This window comes from Gymnodraco acuticeps, unplaced genomic scaffold (assembly GCF_902827175.1).
Source record: "Gymnodraco acuticeps unplaced genomic scaffold, fGymAcu1.1, whole genome shotgun sequence".
NCBI classification, from domain to species: Eukaryota; Metazoa; Chordata; class Actinopteri; order Perciformes; family Bathydraconidae; genus Gymnodraco; species Gymnodraco acuticeps.
In genome coordinates, this window is record NW_022992290.1 from 318312 (window position 1) to 345139 (window position 26828).

A 26828-nucleotide genomic window follows, 5' to 3' on the forward strand; every position below is an offset into this window, starting at 1 on the left:
CTCCTCGGCGTAGTCAAGCCCTGCTGGCCAGGCATGCGACCCGCAGGTCGTTTTCAGATAAGACCGGCACTGATTTCGGCAGTCAGAGTCTCAGCATGACCAGTAAGCTCCGGCAGTGATTCCGGCACAGTGTCGCTCATATACGTGTTAATCTATTATCTCTCCTCCCCAGATCACCAGTCACCCCACAAGGTAAGCAACTCAGTTCATCTCAGTATTCATACTTCACTGGTTTTGGGGATTTCATCGGAGCGGTGCTTTCCCTCCTGAATGATTATCCTGCAAACCGGGGGGCCTAATCGCCAAACACCATTACATTCTCCTGTTGTACTATCATGGCAATCATTTCATTCATATGACGTGTAAACAATAAATATGTAATTCTTACATCACGTCTCTCCGGGTTGAAATGAAAGCTTTAGCGCAAGTTCAATAAGGAAGACCTACACTCAAAAAAACGATTCAAGCCCTTCTTAGACTTGACACATTAATAATTGTTTCACTTTACTTAAATATTTTTATTTAAGAAATAAACCTAAGTATAGTTCATTAGTGTAACACAAATTACATTAATCAATTCACTTATTAAATGTATTTAAGACAGAGCAACTCAAAATGAATTGTTTTCATTTGGGACCGCCCCTTTGCACATCACCTTTGCGCATGCACAAGATCCGTTCTGTCATTTGCCGCCTTTTGTCTAACACTGACGGTGTGAAACTGACGGTGGAAAGTCTATTATTTGGTAAGTATTTGTTTTTTCTAGTAGTTTAGAATGTTCCCTGTTTCCAAGTAGGCCTAATGCCTTTTCATTATATCGACAAGAATATTTGAAACCACCGTGTTATATTTTGCTCCGTTTTTAGTTGGGTCTAAACAGCAAGCTAGCTAGCTTGCTAGATATGGTTAGCATTGAATACTGGATAGTAGAGATCATTAGATTATATTAAATTAGATGTCACGTTATTGTCATTGAACACAGTACACCGAAATTCAGTTTAAATTCAACCAAAAAATGCAAAGAGTAATTCAAGTGCACGAGGTAAAGCTAGCTAGCTGGATAACTGGTTTGTTAGCTAGCTTGCTAGATACGGTTAGCATTGAATACTGGATAATGGAGATCATTAGATTATATTACATTCGATTTAACGTTATTGTCATTGAACACAGTACACCGAAATTCAGTTTAAATTCAACCAAAAAATGCAAAGAGTAATTCAAGTGCACGAGGTAAAGCTAGCTAGCTGGATAACTGGTTTGTTAGCTAGCTTGCTAGATACGGTTAGCATTGAATACTGGATAATGGAGATCATTAGATTATATTACATTCGATTTAACGTTATTGTCATTGAACACAGTACACCGAAATTCAGTTTAAATTCAACCAAAAATGCAAAGAGTAATTCAAGTGCACGAGGTAAAGCTAGCTAGCTGGATAACTGGTTTGTTAGCTAGCTTGCTAGATACGGTTAGCATTGAATACTGGATAATGGAGATCATTAGATTATATTACATTCGATTTAACGTTATTGTCATTGAACACAGTACACCGAAATTCAGTTTAAATTCAACCAAAAAATGCAAAGAGTAATTCAAGTGCACGAGGTAAAGCTAGCTAGCTGGATAACTGGTTTGTTAGCTAGCTTGCTAGATACGGTTAGCATTGAATACTGGATAATGGAGATCATTAGATTATATTACATTCGATTTAACGTTATTGTCATTGAACACAGTACACCGAAATTCAGTTTAAATTCAACCAAAAAATGCAAAGAGTAATTCAAGTGCACGAGGTAAAGCTAGCTAGCTGGATAACTGGTTTGTTAGCTAGCTTGCTAGATACGGTTAGCATTGAATACTGGATAATGGAGATCATTAGATTATATTACATTCGATTTAACGTTATTGTCATTGAACACAGTACACCGAAATTCAGTTTAAATTCAACCAAAAAATGCAAAGAGTAAGCGCCGCCATTTTCTATCATAAAGCTCAGCAGGTCTGTCCATCTCTCTCCTGGCCTTAGTGCAGGCAGAGGAGGACAGGCGGAGCCACTCGTTTCTGTAGGAGTTCAGTTGAGTTTAGTTTTTTACTGCCAAATATTTAATATAAATAATGAGATAATATATATATGTGAATCTTGTATGGGTTACCTCACTCACAAGCAGGCACCCAGAGTTGTGCAGAAACGTAGGCCTGCTTTATAAAACATGTCTACTAGACTCTTAATTTTAAAGTGTGATCTGTTATCATTTTTTTTTTGGGTTGTGCAATCTTAGGCAATTATGTGTTGTCTGTGAAAATTCAAATATATAAGCATTTTAATCACACCTCTAATATATTTATGTTGTCTTTTGCAGTTTGATCAGCATTAACAAGCATCTTGGGGCAACCTCTTATTTATGGTAAGTACACGGCTACTTTCACATTACTTGCATAAGCTGATCTGTGACATTGTCAGTTGTTCAGTGTCAATTGCTAATTCTCTTTTTTCTCTTTTTCAGGTTATGCATGTGGCAGTGCAAACACTGCAGTTTGGAACTAGCTAGCAGGTATTTGTTGTTAAAACATTTCCGGCAGACACATGCACATTTAAGGGGCAGTTGTCGCTATCCATGTCCATATACTGATTGCCCATGTTCGTTTGACACATGGAGTAAACCCATTGTAACCCTCTTGGGACATCTCGAAAGACACACAAACTTTGTGGTGTATATTGGGTTTTGGGTAATTTGCCACCAGGTTCCCATTCAACACTAAACTCAATCTATTTAGCTGTTCTATGCAAATCTGATGATGTTAAGACCTATGGCTATGGAAAAGTGTTGGAGCCTCTCTTGCAAGACTTAAGCATATTAGAACAGCACGGTGTATTTATATCTCAGCTTGGTCAGTTTGTTAAAGGTTCTGTCCAGTGTGTTATAGCTGACAATCTTGGAGCCCATGGGCTCGGGGGATTTGTTGAGAGTTTTTCAGCTGGGTCAGTATGCAGGTTTTGTATTGGAGTCAAATCAGATTTTCAGACTAAGGATGTCCAGTCAGGTGCTTTCCAACTGAGAACAAGAGACATCCATGATGTTCATGTCCAGTCTGCTCAGGAGAATGCAACTATTTGCTGTGGTGTAAAAAAGCAGTGTGTTTTAACAGAGCACCTTTCCCATTTTCATGTAACTACTGGTTATCCTCCTGACATTGTGCACGACCTTTTTGAAGGTGTTGTACCAGTTGAACTGGCTCGTTGTATGAGTTTGTTGATCTCCAAAAAATACTTCACTTTTGAAAGGCTCAACACATTGATTCAGACATTTCCGTACAAATGGGGGGACAGAACCAATCGCCCCCATGCCATACCACGCTCTTTCACATCTAGAAACACAATAGGTGGCAATGCGCATGAAAACTGGACCTTAATAAGACTGCTTCCCTTTGTGATTGGGCACATTTTACCAGAAGATGAACCAGCGTGGCAGCTAATTCTAGATCTTAAGGACATAGTTGAGTTGGTTGTGGCCCCTGTTCACACAGATGAGACCATTGCTTATCTTGAAGCCAAGATCTATGATCATAGGCAGCGCTATCTTGAACTCTTTCCACATGTAAAGCTCTTACCAAAACATCACTTTTTAGAGCACTATCCGCAAATGATTCGTTGCTTCGGGCCTCTAATTGTACTGTGGACAATGAGATTTGAGGCTAAACATAGCTTCTTCAAGCAGGTTGCTCGTCACACCAATTGCTTTAAGAACATACCTCGTTCACTAGCTACTAAACACCAGTTCATGCTTGCCTATCACACACATTCCTCCAGTGTCAAGAAGTCATCCTTGGAGGTCACACATGTCTCAATCCTGCCTGTTGATGTCCTTAATGAGGGAGTCGTGTCTACACTGAAACAAAGTTTCCCAGATGTGACTGAGGTTCATATGGCAAACAATGTGTCTAGCTTGGGTATACGTTACTGCGAGGGGATGATTATTGTACACGGATCTGCAGATGGACTGCCTAAATTCCATGAGATCATTAAACTTTGCATTGTTAAGGAGAAGTTGTGTTTTCTGGTAAAAGACGCATGTGCTTGGTACAGAGAGCATTATGGTGCTTTTGAGCTGTCTGCCTCGCCCAATACAGAGGTTGCCGTTATTGAGCTTGCTGACTTGGTAGACCCCTATCCCCTTGTTGACTACATGGTTGGGAGTTTGCGCATGGTAATGTTGAAAAGATTCATCATTGTTAAAGGTGAGTATCATTTTTAAACCTAAATAGTCTGAGCTCTGGATAGCAGGCTCTGACAAAAACTGTAAAACCATTTTTATGTTCATCTTTGATATAATCCTAATGTGTTTCTTCACCTTGTTTCTGCTCTAGATTAAAAGGTGTTCCATAATGGCAGGTCGGGCGCTTCTGCGCATCATCTTTGCCGACCAGTCTGACTCTAGAAAACTGACCCTGGATTCGGGAATCCCAGCAACAGTTGAAGAACTGCACACATTTGTCAAGACATCTCTTCAATTGAAAGAGGACTTCCGTCTGCAATACATGGATGTTGACTTTAACGAGTTCATGAATCTTACATCAGTGTCTGAAATTCAGGATAAAAGCACACTGAAAGTAATTTACTCTCCTATATTGTCAAATATTGAGCCCTCCATCACTTTGTACACAGTTGACTCATTTGATAAGACCTCAATTACTGGAAGCTCAGAGTCTCTAATCCCTGCATCATCAATAGCCTCATGCTGCAGTGATGATATGGTGTATACGTCAACCCCGCATCCATCCCCTGAAGCTCAGGCCTCACAATTGTTATCCTGGCCCACAGTTTTTGTGGTTCCTAAGCTCACCTACGAGGCTGAATTTGAGCTTCATCTAAAGAATGCAGAGTTTGAGACAACTGGTACATACTTCCAGCCTGGCCTAAAGCTGAAAGGAGTCATTCTTGATGGCCTAGCCCAAGAAATGATCAAATTCACAAAATATCCGAAAGACTATCAGTGTGAAGAGGTAGCTGCAGCGTTGACGAGGGCCCACCCTTGTTTGGGGCAGCTAGGATCCAAGACAGGATTTGGGGGGTGGAAACAGTCTCTTAAGTACAAAATGCAAAACTATCGTACAAAGCTTGGCCGTCTTGGACATCCTGAAATCCTTGTGAACTCCTTAAAGCACAAGAAAACAGGCCAAGGCAAAGCTGCAGCAAACATAAAAAAACCAAGAAAAGCTGAAGTAAACTACATTCCTCTGCACCCAAAAGGCGAAACCACAGAAAGCTTGGAGAACGAGAGAATTGCCTTATTGTCAGAACTGAAAAAGCGTGACAATGAAGTGGTGATAAAAGCAAAAATGGAAAAAACCTTCTCCCACAGACGCCTTGAGATTGTGGAGCAAAGGCCTTTGATAGGGGACTTCAAATGCAGATGGCCTGCTCTGTTTCAGCAGAGTGAAGTAAGTAAATATTTGTATTTGTTGACAGTCTTTTATTATTGTCTTTTGTGATTCATGTCTACATCCTTGCATGGTTGTGATTCTAATAAACAAGTAACAATTGGTTGTATTGTGCTTGTTAATAATATTTTTAAGGTGAATGCGGAGTTTTTGAGGATCACAACATCACCACTTCAATCAAAGTTCATGTGGCAGCTGGACCACTTCTCAGACAAGCTCTTGAAGATCTTCAAGACCAAAGGAGGAGTGAAGGGGCACAAAATCAAGGAAGCCCTTGCAATATCAGATTCGGTTAGTATAAATGCAGAGAACCTCGTTTTTCACTGTATTGTTTTTGTCCATGCTGATATGAACACATTTAAGAAATTGTCTGCTTTTATAGTGTTTTTAAGGCAATAGCTTATTGTGGAAATGTAGGTGTAAGGAGTCCTGCTTAGGGACACACACGACAGATACAGCCCTCTACTTTGTAAACTACCTGCTCTGTTGCACATGCATTGTGCTTAATTGTCTTTGATTTATTGCCCCTGCTTTAGTTTGAAAACATCCACATCAAGAGGGGGTGCATCCTGCGAAGCATCGCGATCTACCTCAACGAGGATCCAGACTCTTTTTTTAAGGAGTATCAGGTATGTTTATCACAATATGTTTTCAATGTATTGGTTAACAGTGTTACCCACAATTATAACCACCATTACTTACATTTATAATAAGAAAATTATATGGCACACAACCCTATCCCTGCTTACATCTAAATATCTTATCACATATCATAAATACATGCAGAAATAAATAAATCTATACATTAATATAGGAATGAATATATGTAAGAATGAATAAATACAGAAATAAAAAAATAATAATAAATAGATACAGAAGTAATTTCATCGGGCAAGTGTTAAAATAAATATAGAAAAAAGTGAATTAATACATTTATACAGATATAAATACATCTATAAATTAACATAGGAATACAATTGATAAATACAAATGTGAATTAAAACATGAATATATCTGGAAATAAATACAAATAATAAATGAATGCTGAAATAAATATTTACATTTATATATAAATACATCTATAAATGAATAAATAAATATGGACATGAATACATATGTAAGAACTTATAAATAATTGAATAAATACATAAATAAAATAATAAATAAATGCTGAAATATATTAATCAATAGATTCATGTTTAAAAAGGTATGTGAATGCAGCAATTACTAAATTGTTAAAGGAATAATTACATAATCACATAACAAGGAAATAAATTATTAAAGAATAAATAATCAAATACATATCGAAATAAGTAGGTAAATGCATAATTAACTACAGGAATAACAACAAATTACATTATTAAGTAGGGACGTAAACAAATAATACCTGAATTAATAAATAAGATAAAGTTGATAATCAAACAGAACATACAGGAATATATCTTTATAACTTATTTATGCAAACATTTTCTTACAAGCTTAATTTAGTTCTGTGTTGGAGGTCCTAACCTTCTCTGGTATCACTCGGACATTTTTGTCCAAATTGGTAATTTTTCACGTCAGATTTGGCTATAATGATTTTGTGTTTTTTCTAGATACTTTTTGGAATTTCAATTTTTCTAATCGGTCTCGAATACACTGTACAAATTACCCTAATTGTCCATTTAAAAAATGTTCCCACACTTCCCAAAAAGTGTGGGGGAAAAATATTTAAATATAATATTGTTATCATATCATTTTATCATTCAAGTTTTTGAAAGTGGACATTTTTATCCTGAGTGGCCAAATAGGGTAGTACATTTGAGTGATACCAGAGGGTTAGTCTAAAACTGTTTTGATCAATTAGGAGAGCCACATAAGTAAATCTGCTTCTATAAAATGTAGTAATTCAGGTTTTAGTTAACACATATGTTGTATGTTTGTGTCTTTGTTCAGGCCTCTGCCTCTGAAGATGCCAAGAGGGACATGGCAAACACAGTCATGGGCATATACACACTTCAAAGAGATGTGGATGGGCAGCCAGAGGACGTGGGAATTGTCATCGAAGGCAATATAGTCATGGACAACTTGGGCAGCGTGATTGTGGGGTTTGTCATGCTATTGGGACTTATTTATGCCCTGGATTTGAGCTTTCCGGACAACCTCAAACACACCTTCGAGTTCATGCAGAAGGTAGTGATGAATCTGGATGGGCACAAGCTGAATGGTAAAATCGAAAGTCTGAAGATCAAGTTGTTCGATTGAAATGTGAAAAAGAAGTGACTCATGAGTTCATTGTTGTCATTTTATTCACGAGTTTCCTAGTCAGAGCAGATTGAGCCGTTATATCAATCATTTGTTCTGTGCTTTTCTGTATTTGTTTCAACACACTGTAACACTATTTCCATATGTTGGTGTTTGCAGTGCACTCTTTATGTTATGTGTTATTGTCCTGTTAGAAGAGCAGTGCATACCCCTGTTATATTGTATTCATTGTATTTGGCAAAGGGAGATTTGTAAGTTAATTATAGGAGTTCCATTTCTCTGCCATTTTAAAAATGGTATTATCTTTCAGAAATGTTTTTCATCTTTCAGTGTGAATTCATTCATTTTAAAAAGACTGTATTGAATGGAGGATTGTTTTGAATAATGTGAATTTAAAAATAAAAAAAACTAAACCATGTTTTCTATCATGTGTAACACATTTTTATTAAATTATATTTAACCTCATTATTTCATTTTCAATTAATTAAATAGGATTTAGGTGGACTAGCATTATTTAAATTCATAAAGGTAATGTTATCATTTTACTTAAACTCTATTTGAAAAATTTGAGTTGGACTAACTCATTTACATTATACTGCATGGATGCCATTAGTTTGAGTTTGTGCCACATATATTTATTGGATGGAAAACCTGCCAACAATAAAATTGAGTTAATCCAATGAGTTATTTCTTTGAGTGTAACTCGAGTCACTCACACGTCACTCTATGGCTCCCTTCCCCCCTCATTAAATATGAGGGCGTCATGCCTCAGCAGCCAATCGCTGCACATGCTAAATGCCTTAAATACCTGCTCTTCCTCCCTGTCAGTTGTCATTACAGATGATCACACGCAACCCGCCTCCACCCCTCTCGCCTCCCGTCTCCTTCAGGACAAAGCTAAACCTTCCTCCTTCAGACTGGTCTCACCTACTCATCACCACCACCAGTGTCTAGACCCCGGGGATTTCATCGGAGCGGTGCTTTCCCTCCTGAATGATTATCCTGCAAACCGGGGGCCTAATCGCCAAACACCATTACATTCTCCTGTTGTACTATCATGGCAATCATTTCATTCATATGACGTGTAAACAATAAATATGTAATTCTTACATCACGTCTCTCCGGGTTGAACTGTTACAGGCTTTCTGGAACCTGTTGATGGTCAGGGAGAACTGGATTAGTGAGCTAAGACATCCAAAATACATACATGTTTGGACTTTCTAAATATTATTGAATATCTTGTCTAAAATGTATATTTTCTTTCTTTTCTTGTGTATTTCTAGTTTTGTTTTATTGTAAAATGCCTTGTCTTTTATGCTGCTGCAACAACAAAAGTACCATCTTATCTTATCTTATACCAAATCACCGTATAATACAACACATAAAACCCTGTAATATATCTCTCCTCCTCATCTTACCAATACATCCCACCCAACCAATTCAATATATAATGTATTTAAAGAATAATGTTTAGTACTTTTGTACACAGTCACTAAGTAAACAATGCTTGATATAAAGGGAGATACTTACCCTTATCCATTTAAAATACAAATTGCATATCAAGTATAGAATACTCAGTACAAAGATGAATGATGTATTGATAATTCAAATGATATTTTCTGTGTTTTGAAATGTTATCGAAACAGCACTTTTAAAATGAGTTTAAGGGCATGTTAGGCTTGGAAATGTAGTTAAATGTTTTGTACTGCATAAAAAAAAGCAACAAGAGTTGTCTAGATATCCTTGACATAAAATCATTAAATGCTTTACTAATCTCCCTTATCCACAGCTTTTATATCCATTATGTTCATAATAATGTAATGTTCAGAACGACACAGTAAGAAAACAATGCCTGATTAAAAGGAAGATATTTACCCTTTAGAAAATCCAGATCTGTAACAAAAATTAACTAAGGTCCAAAATCCATTTCCAAGTGCTTATCAAGTAAAAATACTTAGTTATTAATCCAAAGATGTAGGAGGTATTGATCATTCAAGTGAGCTATTTTGTATTTTGAATATTGATTTTTGAAGACCACTGTTTTATCTTCTTGTGGAAATGCAAGGGTTGGTCTTTTTGTGGGTTTTCTCTGGAAGTGTTTCCTTGTACGATGTGAGGGTCTAAGGACAGAGGGTCTAAGGACAGAGGGTCTAAGGACAGAGGGTGTCGTATTGTCATACTGATATTCTGTACACACTGTGAAGACCACTGAGACAAATGTAACATTTGTGATATTGCGCTATATAAATAAACATTGATTGATTGATTTTTCCTAAAGCAGTGCAGCGCAAACCGGTCTGATTTCATTCAACATTTAAACATTTAGGATCTTATTTTGAAATGTTCTAAACCTTGAAGCAACAAAGACAAGACAAGTGAAATTAACCCAAATGCATGTTTATTGAAGTCAACAACTGAACTGGTATTTTAACAAAAAAAACAATAAAACAAATACTGTATGAACATCCAACAGACGCAGGCCCACCACAGCATGCGGTTGGGTCTCGTCTTGATGACATCATCAGCCATTGTACAAATTAACATACATAACAGCACTATTCCCATGTGATATGGATATTTATTCAAAAGGAAGACTTGTCACCCAAAAGAATACGCCCTAAAAACAAAGACGCTGTTTTAGTCATCGAAATAATAAAATGTTTGTGAATGCATCGCACGTAGGAGTGTCTCCGAGTCTGTTTGGGTCGAATACTACACACCTCACACTCATACACAAACACACATACACACACATGATGCACACCAGAGTCACAGACATCATGCCTGCCGTGCATATCCAGGTATGTGTGTGGATGTGCATGAACCCAAAGTGAAAAGTGTGTATGGGTGCGCTTGAAGAGTATCCAGTAAAGGCAACACTATATACATGAAATTATAATAAAAATGGTTGTTGAAACAATAAAATGCGAAAACTAACACCCAAGATTTCGGGGTAAAAACTAAAGATTCCAAAAAATGATTATCAATCCAACTGAAAAGAAAACATTTTAAGATTATGCACACCTTTTTAGAAAACATAATTTAAAAATGTCCGTACTACAAAAATAAAAAGATGACTGGCAGCTAGTGTGCGACTGCCTGGAGAGGATGGTGAGAGTCGAGTGAGGGGGGGGGGGGGGGGGGGGGGGGGGGGGGGGGGCAGGAGATATTGGTCTGACAGATTTAGAGAAGCTGCTGTTTGCCGGCATCTGGTGACAGCAGGTCATTACTGCACTGACGCCCTGAAATATGAATCTGCACGTCCCAAGTCTACGCCATTCAACCTCTAAGAATGAGTCCTACTTCCTCGTTGTACAGATGTGTGTGACCGGGACTCGGCGTATGTTTGCAGATCAGAGACCAGCAGTGAGGTCACTCGTCTCAGGAGAGATGCTTGTCGGCACTTCTTGTCTCCAACACTATCTACAACCTTTTTCTCATGCAAGCTACATGCTAGCACATTAACTAAGACGGACAGGACGATAAGTTACAGGCAAATACAGGTCCATTAGTTTTTAAAAGACACTACACTTTGTTTGAGTATGAGGCAGGTATTCCTTTGATCCATTCACAGAGCAGAATTAGACTGGGGGAGATAAATACAAATCAAGGGGTTACTCTTCAAAGTGGACAGTAAAGCTCCGTGAGACAAAGCTTATCCTCTGGTCTGCAGACATGAGTTTAAGGGTTAGGGTTCAACACGAGTTAAACAGTGTTCGGAAATCTGTTGAAAGTTGCCCCTCCAAACAGTCTCCAGGGAGCACAGTTAAAGCCACGTTCACTACAACATCCCCAAATTACAAATAAGAGCTTTAAAAATAAAACACAAACACGACAGCTGACCCTGCTTCAGCTCACATAACCCTTTGTGGTATAGCTAGCTTATAGATTGACTAGCCACGCTTTCAAAGCAGCTAGGATAACGACAATGCAGGGAAAACCACAATCCCTGAACGTTCCCAAAAAAGGTTGTACAAAAATCTAACATAGGACATAACTGTCTACAGGTAGACTGACAACAGCAAATGGATTCCTCTCCAAAACACCCCCTACAAAAAGTGATGCAGAGAGCCATGAGCGCACGCCAGCAAACCGAGAGACGCTACTTCTACTGTACGTCTATGGACTCCTAAAGAGAGACCAGCAAGGACATCGTTTAGAGATGGAGATGGAGGGGGGGGGCGAGGAGTGATGAGGAGAGAGCGGGTGAAGGTGGATCAGGACGCAGACGAGATGATTGATTAAAGAATGAAAAGGAATGGACGAGTGCAGCGGATGGGAAAAAAAGAGAAAGGGACATTTACGTTTCCTAAATGACTTTCTTCAGCGTTAGTGCAGCCCACCGAGCCAAAGCTTGGCATGGGTTCCGTCTGGAGCTCAGAGCCTCTTAGTTAGATTGCAATCAATTTCCACGACCGGGCCAAGTGGAGCCGGCCAGCGCCAACGCAAACTCCCAACCTTCATAAAACACTGCTCATTTAAGGGAAGCTTTTGCTAAGCTGGGCGAACGACTCCTGCTTGGAAGAAACAATAACAGAAAGGGTTTTTTATGTTTGTCGTAATGCATGTCGGCAGTCCTGTTTGGCCCCGTGGTGGAAATGCAAGTATTTCCAACTCCCCTAAGCAAGACACTGCCAGGATGTTAGAGGAAGTCACGACTCAATGAGTTTAGCGCCAGGAGGCAAGACAACCCAAGAAGTCTGCTGCAGAGGGAGGGAGGGAGGGAGGGTGGAGGAGAGGGGCCAAGTGAAAGGAAGACCACAGCGGGGGGCCACGTGATGCTCCGGGAAAACTCCACCCAACACTTTGACACCTTTCGAAGCGAGGTTTTGCTACAGTTTAGTGTTTGGGAGCAGAGGGCCGACAAAACAGGGAGAAAATGGCGCACAGCAAGGAAAGTAAAAGTAAAATCGTGAAAAATGGAAATGGTTCGATGATTGGACTCCTGGACTGACACCGAAAGACACTGTAAACCGTTAACACTGACAGTAACACACGAGACACTGACGAGAGAGAAAATCTCTCATAAGTCCCAAAAAACTCAACTGAATAAAAGAAAAATAATGAAGAAAAATTCCTCATACAAAGATTTGCAGTTAAGGTTAGTTTACATCGCAACATCGTTATGCTTATTATTTTTTCCCCCAGATATCGATAGTTTTGACTTTGCATTTCCACGCATGTAATAAAAACAGGCAGGCTTTGAGTATATAAGTTACTGTACTGCAGTAACAGACCGTATGAGATACAGGAGATTTAGAGAGAGAGAGAAGAGGGATAGTAGAAGAGAGAAAGTGTGTATTTACAGCACACCAAACATTTCTGTCAAGTAAAAAGAATGCTATATAATTCTATATATATATATTTATATATGTATACTGGAGCCCCTCGGCTTGGTAGCGCAAGGTGGGAATGCTGTTGCTGCATGAGTGTTGCATGGTTTGTGAGGATGCGGGAAGAGGTTTGATGGCGTAAAAAGATGAAGCTGTGAGAGAGGGAGATTATGCTTGTCAGTAATAATTTCACCTTGAGTGGAGTCCTCTGGATGTTCACAGAGGGCTTGTTGGATGGAGAGAATGAGGACAGAATGTGTTAAATGTGTAGGAGACAGGTATGGATGTTGGAATGTGAGTTACAATTTTGCTTTTTCGCGGCGCTGACCGTTGTTAGAAATGATGTGTTAGTACAGTAGGAGGCTCCCGTGTGTTAATCTACGAGCATTCAAGTCCGTGTGAGAAGTTTTCCAACCAAAACCGACTCATGTATGTGTGTGTGTGTGTTCGAGTGTGTATCTTCAGTTCGTCCGTGTGTCAGTGCAAATCTCACTTCCCTGTATCAATGCAAAGAGGGTAGAAACTCATCGCCTTTTTTGTTTCCCGCCCACAGTTCTTCCCCTCCCATCCTCCCTCCAACAGAGTGAAGAACAGAAGCATCGTGAAAACAAATGGAGGTTTTTCCACTCCTGCCCTCTCCTCTAATCCGCGTCCTCCAGATTTTCCTCCTCCTCCTCCTCCGTCCGTCCTCTGTCTAGATGAAGTACTCCTTTTTGTCCTCTGCTCCGGAGTGGCCTCCCTCGGCGTTGATGATGGCTGTGTCGGCGTCGGGGGCGTCGTCCGAGCCCTTTGCCTCGTGGGTCAGATACGTTCCTGCAGAAGAAGAAGAAGAAGAAGAAGAGTCAGAAGAGACGAGGAGGAGGAAAATAAGATTGCTGAGGCAGTACAAGTCAAACATTGGAACGGTAAAATGAAAAAAGACCGGAGAGTGTTATAAACAGTGTAGTGGCAAGATGTTCCACTATGATGTCTACATTATCACTTCAGGTGCTTTTGATAACTTTTAATGCGGTTGAATTGCTATGTAGGAAAGTTTTCTTTAGGCTGTGGGCGAGGGAGGAAAAACACATTCTGAGAACAAGTAATAAAAAAAGTGATTATGTGGAAACCATACAGGGTTTTTCTCTGGATTGGTTTTATGGGGGTTTTATGTTGGTTATTAAAGGTAAGAACTAAGGAAAAAGTGATTTCTTTTGCACAACATCCCAGTGTCTGCAGGTCCAATGACATCTAGACATTCAGGTTAAAAACTCAGCTAAGAAGTGACATTTTTTAGACATATAGGTTACATATAATTATTGGTTTTTTTATCTTGTCTTTAAGTCTTTTTATTTCATTATAGTGTACAGTAATCGATGCCATTTCATTTATATTGTAATATCACAGTACCACAGTACACTCACTACACTCCCTCCAGCCGCAAAAAAATGCTTATCAATATAACTTAAACAACAGAGCCATGAAAATAAACATAAAATGGAAAATAAACCCACATCAAAGTAAAACAAACAAATAATTATACAATACAGCGACAATATAGACAATGACAACACAACTACAGTAGTATTTCCGGCCGTCAGGAAAAATAGCCACAGAGTGCACCATTCCATCATATCTCAGATATATTTTCCAAATAAGAAAACAATGGCAACCACAGAGCTTGAAAGATATGTCCACGATTATATTTTTCCAAAATGTAATAATTATTGTTTTAAAAGATTACAATGACTTAAGAAGTTACGTTTAGTTTGGACCTGCTTCAGTTAAATACTGTATACTGTACTGTATGTATAAACTAGATGTTTAAAAAGCTTTTTGCCTTACAACCAATTTAAGGACATTTTTAACCATGGAGAAATCTTTCAACCTCCAATTCACTAAATCTCTACTTTAAAGGCTCCATCAAAACTGTCATCCAAGTAAAACCTTTCCCATGTTTCTGTGAAATCCTTTTCTGCAGGTGACTCTCTTGCTAGCATTTAAAGAGAGATTTCACAACTGTGTTTATTTGGCTGGACTGCAGCACAATTAGTGAAGCCCTTTAAGCAGGAACATCTGTCCCTGACTTCTGGATGAAGTGTTGAAGTGGCGTAGATGGTCGGAGTTTGCCCATTGGATGTTACTCTTTGAAATGAAGAGCACAGCCTTCAATAATGCCTCTGGCTTTTACAGCCAAAATGTACCATGCATGATGCAGCTTTGTTACTTTTAAGGTGAGCATGAAAGTGCAATATTAACTTTGGAAATGGAAGTTTGACGGATGAATCTTAACTCAAGGTCTACTCAGAAGCTTTTTCTGGAGCTTTCAGTCATGTGGTTTTATCACCCAACACACTCACATTAGTTGTCCTCATGGCCGACGAGAGACTGGGGTTTAAGTCATCGACCAAAATGAATGGACATCCGTAAAAAGATTAGGAGGATATTTAAATCTGAAGCCACACATACTGTGTTTGAACCACAGAGTTGGCTTTAGTATCTTCCCATATATAAACAACCAAAACATCGCCGTACTCAGTCATCTCATGGCAATTGAGTTAACTAGACTTGCTGATAAAGATTGTGAAATGTTTAAAACGATTTAGTCAACCTTCTTTGAAAGTGATTTGAATTGAGGTAAAAGCTTTGATTCTGTCTTTTAATAAAGAAAAACAATGCATTTCTTATACTGCACTGTTACTGCAAATCTATCTTAAGCCTATCTTGTTATTTGAGCTTTCACTTTTCTATTAACTTGGATGTAGATTGTATTTGAATGTCCTTCAGTGGTGTGTTTCTTTTGCACTTTGTCTCAATGCATTTGAAGTTTGTTGTTTGTAATGCAGTTTGGATTGCTTCTAAAATCTGCTGTACCAACAAACGTGCCTTGCCTTGTGAAGAATAGCTCTCTGGACATTATCCCGTACGGTAAGTGCACACACTGTCAGATGCTGCATCGATTGCTTTTGTGCTTTACTAATGAAACTCTCCGCTTTAAATCTAACATAATGGCATTGGGTAAGACAGGGAATGACCTATTTCTTATTCACTATAGTGTGTAATTGTTCATTCCTCTGCTCGCTGCAATATTGTACACATTTAAAGCTCCCATGCAGCGAAAAGCTTCACACTATCATCCCCTCAGATCCCACCCTCCTCTGCACAGGTTCCTTTAACAACCAGAGGGAGTCAGTAGAGCAGCGACTCAGACGTTCCCTCACTGAGTCGGTATCTGTGAACACTGGCCACTGAGACACTCTGTTCAATATTCTGGACCAGCTGACGGCCCCCAGAGCTGCAGGTTGACTCTCACTGCGGCGGTGCTGGAGGTGGGAGCGAGTTTATCAAACGCACCACCTGGGTCCTGGAACTTGTTAAGTGCCATTTCGATTCCACCTGTCCCCTGATGGAGCTCAGGCCTTTTATGTGGCTCTGTCCTTGTTTGTTTCGGTGTTTCTTGTTGTTAACCACCAACTATGTGCAATATATGTATATGCTATTAATAACTGTGTAATATATACCTGGCTGCTAAATCCTCAGAACTGTTACAGGATGTGTTTTTTGTAAATTGTGTAACTTTTTTATTGTAATGTTTTTTTGTATGCATGCTTCTTAGGTAACATTAAGCTGTCTTTGTCTCTTTTCTGCTGTAACAATGTAAATGTCCCCTCTGTGGGACGAATAAAGTTATTCAAACATGTGTTTTTAAGGCCTGCATAAGAGTGGAACAAGGAACAATTCAAAACTGTTTTGTCGTCTCCCACTTCAGCACAAAGTACGGTGGCTGACAGGTGCAAACGCTCTACAATGTTCAAAAACATTTCCATTAGGAGAAACCCCTTGCAGCTTCAAAAAGGATGCATATAAATCACCAACTTGACAACACATGCTCAGCATTTAGAAAAAACATACACCAATTTGAGGAAACAAGCCCAGAGTTTAAAAAACGTTGCACGAAGCCCAAAACACAACGAAAACGGGAACTGAGAAGAGAAACACAGCTGGGACCGGAGCGCTTGTTGACGTTCAACTGTCACTGGAAACATACCTACAATATACGTTTTATTCTCTTATTTTAAAAACGTGATCAAATGATTTCTTACGATATTATTGCAGATCTGCTGTAAGCTAGCTAGCTAACGTAGCTAACCTAGTCATTTCAAATATACTGACAAAACACTTAGCCTACCATTATAGATAGGACAACTCTAAAATCCACAAACGTCAACAAGCGCTCCGGTGTGCATCAGTTTTCAGTGTAGATTTTCATGTGTTTTGGAACAAGTTTTTATATTTCCATCACTTTTGAAAGTGCAGTGAGTTTGTTAACGTTGTTGGCCCGTTGTAGCGCGTTTGCCCTTGTCAGCCGCAGTAACACCAACCAAGTCTCACGGCATTTCGTGTTCACCAACACGATTTTTAATCTATTGATTCGTGTTCACCAACACGCTTTCCCCCTTTTTTTTTCGTGTTGCACAGCACGATTTTAAAAGCAATGTATTTCTACTGCCTGCAGCACGTCTTTTTCTCCGGTCGGGTCGAGGAAGACCGGAAGCTGTGTGGTTCATAAACACATGTTCTTACTCAATATCAAGCCACAGTTATTGCTTTTATTTGAAATCGTATAATTTCGGACTTTTGTTGCCGTCTGTGAGGAAAATAAATGGGGCTCAGAGCCTCAGGATACTGAAATCTGTATTTTTTAAATCTTTTTTCCTTCTAATTCGATATTCTTTTCAAAATAACACACTGTTATTTACTCACCAATAACACACAATTATCCTTGCTTTTATTTATTGGTTTAATTCCATAATCTCGGGCTTTTTTGGCGTCCGTCAGGAACTGAATTTCAAAATAAAATTAACCGCAAACAGACGTAGGCCTATAAGGGACATTTCGAGCATCATTGCGATTGTCAACATATCTGAGTTTAGGATGGCCGAAGACACTACACTACCCATAATCCCCAGCTATCGTTTAGGACTACAGTCCCCCGTAAGGTTACGCAGAGCGTCAAACAGCTGTGTGAAATGGAACGAAACCGCCAGACTATCCAAAACTGGAATCGAACGCCCCCCCCCCCAGAACTACACATGCTGGCTATTGTGTTTCGCAAAATGTTCTATGGGACGTCTCTACTGAACGTTTTAGTTTTTCCCACAATTAGAAGTTGCCAGTATTAAACACAATGGTGTTATCAAATGTAAAACATATAATTAATAAATTGGTGAAAATCGCTTGTGTCCATAATGCGCAGCATTAATACCCACATGACAGCTCATTGTTACTTTGTAATTCTACTCCACTACAATTCAGAGGTTAACCTGGTATGTTTACTCCACTGCATTTATTTGAGTTACTTTGCAGATTCTGATTAATGATGTGAAATATAAACAACTCTTAAATCAGACTTTAGTTACACCTGAGTAAAATTCAGGGAAGGTGATTGTCAAGTGCCAACAATCAGGAGAGATATTTGATAGTTGGTGCTTGAGAAGACTCAACATGTATCTGCAATTGACATGAATGGAAACGAGTAATAAAGTATATTCATTACTCGTTATTCTCTACTAATAGTTAATTAAAGACTGTATATTATGGCTATTTTGCACATCCCTTTCAAGATTTTCAAAGGTTTATTGACATATCATATACACAACTACGGTGTAGTTATGCAATGAATGAAACACTTGGGTCACAGGTTCCTCAACAAGACATCTATCAATATGTGTGTACCTCCACCATCAAACTGTCATATTCTGCACATTTCTTATTCATAAGAGTATAATTCATATGTATAATATCAGTTAAAACAAGTGCTTCAACATAGTTAACATTGCAGGAAAGCAATATATTAGACGTTAAGTACTTTGTCAGGCTTAATATTTATCTGTAGATAGATACCCCCAAAGTTTTTTTCTTATTTAAAAGAAGACCTTAATCTGTTATTTAATGTTTAAATAAAGGTTAATTCGTTTTTCTGTTTTGCACCTCCTCCTATTAATATCTTTGTACATTCTGCACTAAACTGTTTTATTGTAGAGATCACTTATAGTATCTTCTTGATTTTTTATATTCTATATTTATACTTTCCCCCTATGAAAGTATGTACTCTTAATATTTTTTTAATCAAATAAAACACATAAAAACAATAATTCAATAACGTGCATTAACCACTAGGAGGTGCACACAAGGTACACACAGCCATAATAACTTTGTATTATTAGTGTCGGACACTTTTGTTTTCGTACAACATCTGAAGATGTGTAGTTTTATCCATGCTTTCACATAATTTTACAGCATATTGCTATACTATTTCAGACTCAGTATTTCCATTCTTACATTCAAAGAAAATCAGTAATATCTTTAAAAACTACAGTCCTTTTATATCAGCTGTGCACCGTTATGGTGTAAATATAACCTATCTATGAATTAGATCAAATGTAAAAGTCAGCCGAATTAGTGTTGATACTGCAAGGAGACGTATTGTGTGAAGATAAATTGAAGATGTTGTTTAATTGTTGAATATATTTATGATCCACGTCAAGTATTCAGTTTCGGCGGCATTTTCTCAGTTTTTCCAAAGGTCTTCTCATCAGGGCTCTATAAATAAAGAACTACGGCAGATCTGTAATATACAATGCAGCCGAACCGTGTATTACAATGCCGTTATGTGATGACTTTCAAAGAGAAAAGCAAGAGCGCTCGGAATTAAGTATTATTTTATTCTTTTAAAATGTTTTCCGGATTTCATATCATATAAACACCAAATCCCAGCATGCATTGCGGCTAAAACATCCAATAAACGAGCTTAAAACCATAGCTGAGGATCTTGGGTAATCGCTCGAAATGCCTACGTCTGTTTCCGGTTATTTTTATTTTGAAATTCAGTTCCTGACGGACGTCAAAAAAGCCCGAGATTATGGAATTAAACCAATAAATAAAAGCAAGGATAATTGTGTGTTATTGGTGAGTAAATAACAGTGTGTTATTTTGAAAAGAATAACAAATTAGAAGGAAAAAAAGATTTAAAAAATACAGATTTCAGTATTCTGAGGCTCTGAGCCCCATTTATTTTCCTCACAGACGGCAACAAAAGTCCGAAATTATACGATTTCAAATAAAAGCAATAACTGTGGCTTGATCTTGAGTAAGAACATGTTTTTATGAACCACACAGCTTTCGGTCTTCCTCGACCCGACCGGAGAAAAAGACGTGCTGCAGGCAGTAGAAATACATTGCTTTTAAAATCGTGCTGTGCAACACGAATAAAAGGGGGAAGGCGTGTTGGTGAACACGAATCAATAGATTAAAAATCGTGTTGGTGAACACGAAATGCCGTGAGACTGGGTTGGTAACACAGGCCGCAGAGAAACAAACTAACATCACGGCCAGGAAGCAATTATGTTATCTCTTTAATCCCCATATCTCACTACATAAACTTCTGCTGAAATACTGCTGATGTTAAGAAATCTAATCTCACAGGAAGTTTTGTGAACCAAAATGTATTAAAATGCAATGAATAAACATCCACTTATTGTTATTCATACAATTTCTTACTCTGTTTTGAGAGAAACTGAGTAAGGTTTATCCACAGATTCCATTTTTGGTGTGTGTGCATTTTCTGTACATTGGTATGCATATGCATGTTTGTACGTGGGATATCCAATCTCGGTGCACATGTATCCCTACTTATGCAAATGAATTTCAGTGTACGCTCATGCATGCATGCATACATGTCCTTGTTTATTGTGTACGTGTGTGTGTGTGTGTGTGTGTGTGTGTGTGTGTGTGTGTGTGTGTGTGTGTGTGTGGTGTGTGTGTGTGTGTGTGTGTGTGTGTGTGTGTGTGTGTGTGTGTGTGTGCGTGTGTGTGTGTGAGCAGGTGACCTTTGTGTCTGATGAGGTATCTGCCGAGGACGATGAGGAGGCAGAGCAGGATGAAGACGATAACAGCTACCACCCCTCCGATCACTGCGTGGTCCACCCCCGAAGACGTCGACATGGCTGTGGGGTCTTTAGTAGAGGGTGTTGTGGAAGGAGAGGAGAGATGTGAAGAGGAAGTCGTGTCGTAAAGATAAGAGAGGTAATGAGAAAAGGAAGGAGAGAAACGGACGTAGAAGAGACAATAGAAAATGAGGTAGAGACAGGGAGAAAATATAGAGGGACAGAGATTGAGGGCAGATGGGGAGGAGGGGGGTGGCGTATGAATATTGGCGGAAACAGGAGACAGATGATGAAAGGCAGCAGAAATGAGAAAGAGAGAGAGAGAGAATATAATGGGGAGAGTGACGGAGAGAAGGCAGACAGAGAAGAGAAGAAGAGGGGAGCAGACTTGTCAATATATAATACCAGACACAGCGACAACCTTCAGAAGACAAAGACAAGGGTTCAGAACAAGCCAGGCGAAAAGAAAAGGTGCCATCATATCGCCCTCTTTTAGAAAATGTTTCATAAGTAATATGCAACAGGGTTGTTAACTCATTAGGTCCAGATCTCTACGACATTCTGCTAATGTTGGGTGAACATCTAGCCCCTTCAGTGCTGATGATTCCTACAATATTCACTAAGCTAAGGATTTCCTTGCTTTGCTTTGGATTAGAAAGGTCGGAAAATGCTCCATTTGGGGAAATTCAAGGCCTGATTATTAACCAGGAAATGTATTAAACTTCTCCATCACTTCAAAAGCACCAAGTTCAGTTTATTGTGATAATGAATTCAATGTTGAATTGAAGAAATGTAATCCAGCCAGGATGGATCCAACATGATATATAAAGTGGTTTAATTATTCTGTAGTACTCATTTCATATAGACTATGCACTAAAGTAGAAACTGTTTTATTTGCAATTTACTTTTAACAAGTACATAGACAAATACTTTTACACGAGTAGAAATACCCTGGTAGTTTGCTTGCATTATGAACACACATACAGTATTAGTGTTTTGCTGGTGGTTTTGTTCACTCTTTGAATGCTTGTGGATGGAGTTTACATTTCAGGTCGGTCAAGCTGAAAACAATAGCTCTTCTCTTTTACCGCTTCTGTAAAAGCGTGCATTTTTTTCGAGGTGCGAGATTTCCACCCAACAGCAGCAGAGATTTGAGATTTATTTCCCCCAGTTCGCCTCGCTTCAGCCACTTTAGCTGCTTCCCCCTCAGAGAAGAAAGCAATCTGCGCCGAAATAATTTGATACATCATTTATTTCGCCTGACTTTTTAGACCGGACCAGTCGCTGGGTGTCACTTTGAAAGTCACTCAAACAGGCATAATTCAAAAGCAACACTTATCATAAGGGGAATAAAGGAAAGAGAGACTGGCTTGCACTTGGTCAATATCTGAGGGGTCAAACCATTCTGGAGGACAAGGATTCAACCATTCAGAGGAGGAAACAGCTAGATAATACAGAGGACAGGAATAGAGGCACAGCGACACACACTGACAACCAGTAATGTAGAGAAAACTGAAGGAACACATTACAGCCGGAAAGGACACAGCATGATGGGCTGAACGGGCCATTTTAGAGGAAAAAGTCACATTTCAGCGAGTGAAAGAGAAGGGAAGGGGCATGACAACAGCCAACCAGAGGCCAGAGGCAGACAGGGGGAAGAGGAGGGAGGAGGGAGGAGGGGGTGGACTCTGAGCAGCAGTCAGAATGACACACACTCTCACACACATACACACACACAGAGAAAGTCAAACACACACTCTGGCTGGCCGGCGTGGAGGTGAGAGGGGCATGCTGACGAGGTGAGACTGAGAATGAGCCCATAAATCCTGCTGTCAGCATCAAAGCAAAGCAGACAAGACCCAATAACACCTCAAAGCCTGACCCCCCTCCCACACACACACACACCACACACACACACACACACACACACACACACACACACACACACACACACACACACACACACACACATACACACACACACACACACCACACACAGAAAACACACACACATACACATAGAGAAACGCACACGGAGGAAATGGTACAGTGTAAATGACTTGTACCACTTAAGGGGTCATGCTAGTGTGTGTGTGTGTGTGTGTGTGTGTGTGTGTGTGTGTGTGTGTGTGTGTGTGTGTGTGTGTGTGTGTGTGTGTGTGTGTGTGTGTGTGTGTGTGTGTGTGTGTGTGTGTGTGTGTGTCTTTGTCAGATATATCTCAATGCCTGGTGTGAATGCTGGCAGTGGTGGAAAGTACATTTACTCAAATAATAATAAGTACAATGTTGAGGTACTTGTACTTTTTAAATGTATGCTTCTTCACACTTTTACTTGACCATCTTTTGAAAGCCGACATTGTACTTTTTACTCATTACTTATTACATGTATCTGACAGTGTTAATTACTAGTTACTTTATAGATTCAGATTACATAAATATAATTGTAGGTAAAGACATCCAGTGGCAGTATGTCAAGTCATTCAAAATGTTTGTAATGCATAACGTTTACTTGTAACAGAGTACGTTTATACAGTAATGTAGTATTGATACTGTTACTTAGGTAAGACATTTGAGTACTTCTTCCACCTCTGAATGCTGGTCTGTTGCATGAGTGTGTGTGTGTGTGTGTGTGTTTTGTTGTGTTTCCGAATTCCTCTGCAAAACCAGGACCAGGCATAAGGTTATAATAAAACAGATTTATTTCAGTTGTGATAAGGAATACAATTGCTCAGCTGAGGTTTCTGGAGATCAGTGTTCCACAGGCCGCGAGCAGTTTCCACTCCAAGCAGTTAACTGTCTCACACTTTCCTTCCAGAGCCCCGAAAACCGGCAAAACACAGTATCATATACTTCATACATAGGAAGAGGTGTCCTCTTTTGATTGGTTATGTATATTTTGAGTGTAGTGCTGGAGATTTCTTGTTGGAGTACAGGCGAGCCCACGCCTCCTAGCCTCACGAGGTCCCACAGATCCAGCCTTGTCCAAGGATGTACCAGGTCCTACACTATCCTGCACTATTCTGCCTGTCTCTCCTGTCACGTGCTATGCTCTGAACTGCTTGATGCCTGGCACGGGGCCCTCTCCTGAACCTGTGTGAGCTTGTGGTGTGAGCCTGTGTGCATGTATGAGCAACAACAAAGCATTATGTGGGCAGGTGTATGAAATATTCAGCACTGAAGTTCAAAATAAAAAAAAAGAATTCTAGACTGACAGACAGGCAACAACAGACAGACCGACAGAGCTACAGATAGACAGAAATACAGACAGACAGACAGACAGACAGACAGGTGGACAGACAGACAGGTGGACAGACAGACAGGTGGACAGACGGACAGATAGACAGGTGGACGAAAAGAGAGAACGACAGGAAGTCAAAACGACAGATGACTGGTGAAAAAATTATACCTGGAATGTTCTCTGCGGCATCATTTCAAGTGGATGAGTTGATGGATTGTTGGATGTTAGATTGATGGATGGATGGATGGATGGATGGATGGATGGATGGTTTGATGAAAGAGAAGAGTGTGTGTTGGAAAGTTTGGGCGGGGTTGGGGATTCAAAACAGAAAGAAAATAGAGGCAAACAAGAAAAAATAACATGAGTTCAAACGGCCATTTTTTAAAAATTCATTCTGTTTCTTCTGATAGCTTTGAGTGTGTGTTTGCACGTGTCTGAATGTTAACCCTTAGATGCATAGGTGGGTCTTTTTTGACCCGTGAGGTGGTTATCTTGATGTATCTTTGTAATTATATATTTGTATCATTTCATATTCCAGCTATTCCTCAAAAAACATGTTTTGGATGTCATGCCATTCACATTTTAAATTTACATTTTAAGAAATTTTTGTTATTTCTACCCCAAGCTTCCATAAGTGGGTCAAAAATGGCCCGCATGCATTTTCTATGGGATCCTCTGGGAAAACGTTTTTTTTCAATTTGTAAAAAAAATGTCTAAAATTATAAATAGTGAAAAATTAAATATAATATATTTCTAGTGTGAACCAAAATATAATACTAAATATTATACAAGTGATTTTTCTTAACCAAAATGACCATAAGGGCATAAAAACACATATTATTCTATTACTATTACTTTTTGACCCACTTATGGAAGAGTGTAGGGCCCAGTCACTCGGGCATCTAAGGGTTAAACACACTCCCAGCATCCTTCACTGCTCCACACGGCAAAAGCACAGTTAGTGTATTGAAAGGAGAAAAACACAGCGAAGTGGATGGTATTTGTTTTTCCACTCCATTACTAAGCTTCTCGCATCTCTCTTGTTGTTGTTGTTGTTGTTGTTGTTGTGTACAAGTGTGTAACTCAGATGGTTTTACCTGTGAAAGTGTAAACTCCGATCAGCCCGACGGTAACTGAGGGAATAAGGGAGGAGGAGTTGGAGGAGGAGGAGGCAGGGGAGGGAGCGATGCTTGCGGAGGTGGTAGGAGAAGTTGGAGAGGAAGGAAGGTCGTGGAAGAGGGCGTTTGAGAGGGGAGTGGAGGACAATTCAAAGATGGCGGTCGACATGTCAGCCGTGGAGGGGGTGGGAGATGCGGAGGAGTCGGGGGAGGAGGTGGAGGTGGAGGTAGGGGTGGAGGTAGAGGTGGGGTCAGGAAGGGAGGAGTAATCAGAGCCGGAGCCAGAGAAAACATCAAGAGGAGAGGAAGTGGGAAGGGAGATTGTGGAAGAAGATGGAGAGGTTGTAGAGTCCAGGAAGGATAAGGTGGAGTCGGGGGAGTCTGGCTCCATGAGATCTTTGGGGGAGGAGGAGGAGGAGGAGGAGGAGGAGGAGGAGGAGGAGGAGGAGGAGGAGGAGGAGGAGGAGGAGGAGGAGGAGGAGGAAGATGAAGGCGTAGGAGAAGTTGGAAATGAGCAAGCGAAGCGCCAAAAATAACCATGGATTGAAGCGCACGGGACACATCAAAAGTGAAAGGGAAAAGAAGCGCAAGTACGAGCGAAAGCGGTTTGGATGGTTATGGTGGCGCGGTTTGGATGAGACAAAATCAACAAAAAAATAGGAGGAAAGAAACGAAAGAAAATCAGAAGAGAAAAAAGATGGAAGAAACACAAGCAAAAGCCACGACAAACGACAGAAATAAAGAAACGTGATGAAGAGAAGTAAAAGAAAAAGACATCTTCCTCTACATCAGGGCCCGTCTCTATCCCAATTCCCTCTTCTCACTGTCCCTCGTTACCTTGCACCAGGAGAGTGAACTCCCCCTGGCTGTTTCCTATGCCGTTGTCAGCGTAGCATAGGTAGACGCCATTGTCTGATTTGTTGAGACTCTCGAAGCACAGGTGAGCACCGTCCACTTTGGCCTGTGGGGGGAGCACTTCGTCCTTCTTATCCCACTTGTATTCGGCAGGCCTGTTGAGACAGGAGAGAGACACTGAGTTGAACTGTACAGTTTTCCAAGTCACTAAAAGTAAAACATCAAAAGAGGGGTGAAGTGATGAGAGGAAGAGGGAGCGCTGCAGGACAACAGGAGAAGATGAAACGATCAAGAGTGAAGTAGAGATGGAAAGAGAGGAGAGGGGAGGCTGAGGAACGATGATGGGAAAAAGAAAAAGGTAAGAGCAGGAGAGGAGAGCAAGTGAGAGCAAATAAGAGAAGAAGACGGATGTCACAGCGAGAAAATAGAGAAGGGACTGAGGGAGAAGGAGAGGATGAATGATGGATAGCACAGAGGGCCGAGAGTTGTCGCAAAAGTGAAATGAAAGAAGAAGAAAATTGTGGAACGGAGGACAAGAGTGGAAGAAGAAAAGAGATTTCAATCAGCCTGCATTAAAAAATCCATTCTGCATAACAGATTGTGTATGAGAGAGATAGCGAGACGTGTCTTGATAAAAGAATCAATTATGTAAATGTTCGAGTCCTTAAGCACTGTA

The 26828-nt window shown here is 39.8% G+C and overlaps 2 protein-coding genes across 8 annotated transcripts in view; one reads left to right on the forward strand and one right to left on the reverse strand.

The window, feature by feature from the left end:
- Positions 1-457: 457 nt before the first annotated feature.
- On the forward strand, positions 458-8374 carry LOC117540944. 4 transcript variants are annotated; one of them, XM_034207903.1, is made up of 7 exons: positions 458-745; positions 2361-2405; positions 2505-2552; positions 4366-5439; positions 5575-5730; positions 5976-6068; positions 7375-8374. In XM_034207903.1, the coding sequence occupies exons 4-7, from the start codon at positions 4384-4386 to the stop codon at positions 7681-7683; spliced, it is 1614 nt and encodes a 537-aa protein (XP_034063794.1). In that variant the 5' UTR covers positions 458-745; positions 2361-2405; positions 2505-2552; positions 4366-4383; the 3' UTR covers positions 7684-8374. The 4 variants fall into 4 exon arrangements, with proteins under 4 accessions (XP_034063794.1, XP_034063796.1, XP_034063797.1 ...); XM_034207905.1 differs by lacking the exon at positions 4366-5439; XM_034207904.1 differs by lacking the exons at positions 458-745; positions 2361-2405; positions 2505-2552 and adding an exon at positions 4014-4236.
- Positions 8375-10059: 1685 nt separating this feature from the next.
- Positions 10060-26828, reverse strand: part of cadm3 (cell adhesion molecule 3) — a 116520-nt gene continuing 99751 nt past the window's right edge. For 2 of the 4 annotated variants that reach the window (XM_034207894.1, XM_034207895.1), the window contains exons 8-12: positions 26135-26307; positions 25277-25312; positions 24348-24359; positions 20885-21010; positions 10060-13829 (exon numbers count right to left, since the gene is read on the reverse strand). In XM_034207894.1, the coding sequence (XP_034063785.1) occupies positions 13711-13829; positions 20885-21010; positions 24348-24359; positions 25277-25312; positions 26135-26307 (466 nt within the window). In that variant the 3' untranslated portion in view covers positions 10060-13710. The remainder of the gene's footprint in view (positions 13830-20884; positions 21011-24347; positions 24360-25276; positions 25313-26134; positions 26308-26828) is intronic. The other 2 variants (XM_034207896.1, XM_034207898.1) reach the window with 2 other exon arrangements.

Coding starts and splice junctions, on each gene's coding strand:
- LOC117540944 (XM_034207903.1), top strand. CDS start 4,384: ATGGCAGGTCGGGCGCTTCTGCGCATCATCTTTGCCGACCAGTCTGAC. Junction 5,731..5,975: donor CCCTTGCAATATCAGATTCG/GTTAGTATAAAT, acceptor CCCCTGCTTTAG/TTTGAAAACATCCACATCAA. Junction 6,069..7,374: donor CTTTTTTTAAGGAGTATCAG/GTATGTTTATCA, acceptor GTCTTTGTTCAG/GCCTCTGCCTCTGAAGATGC.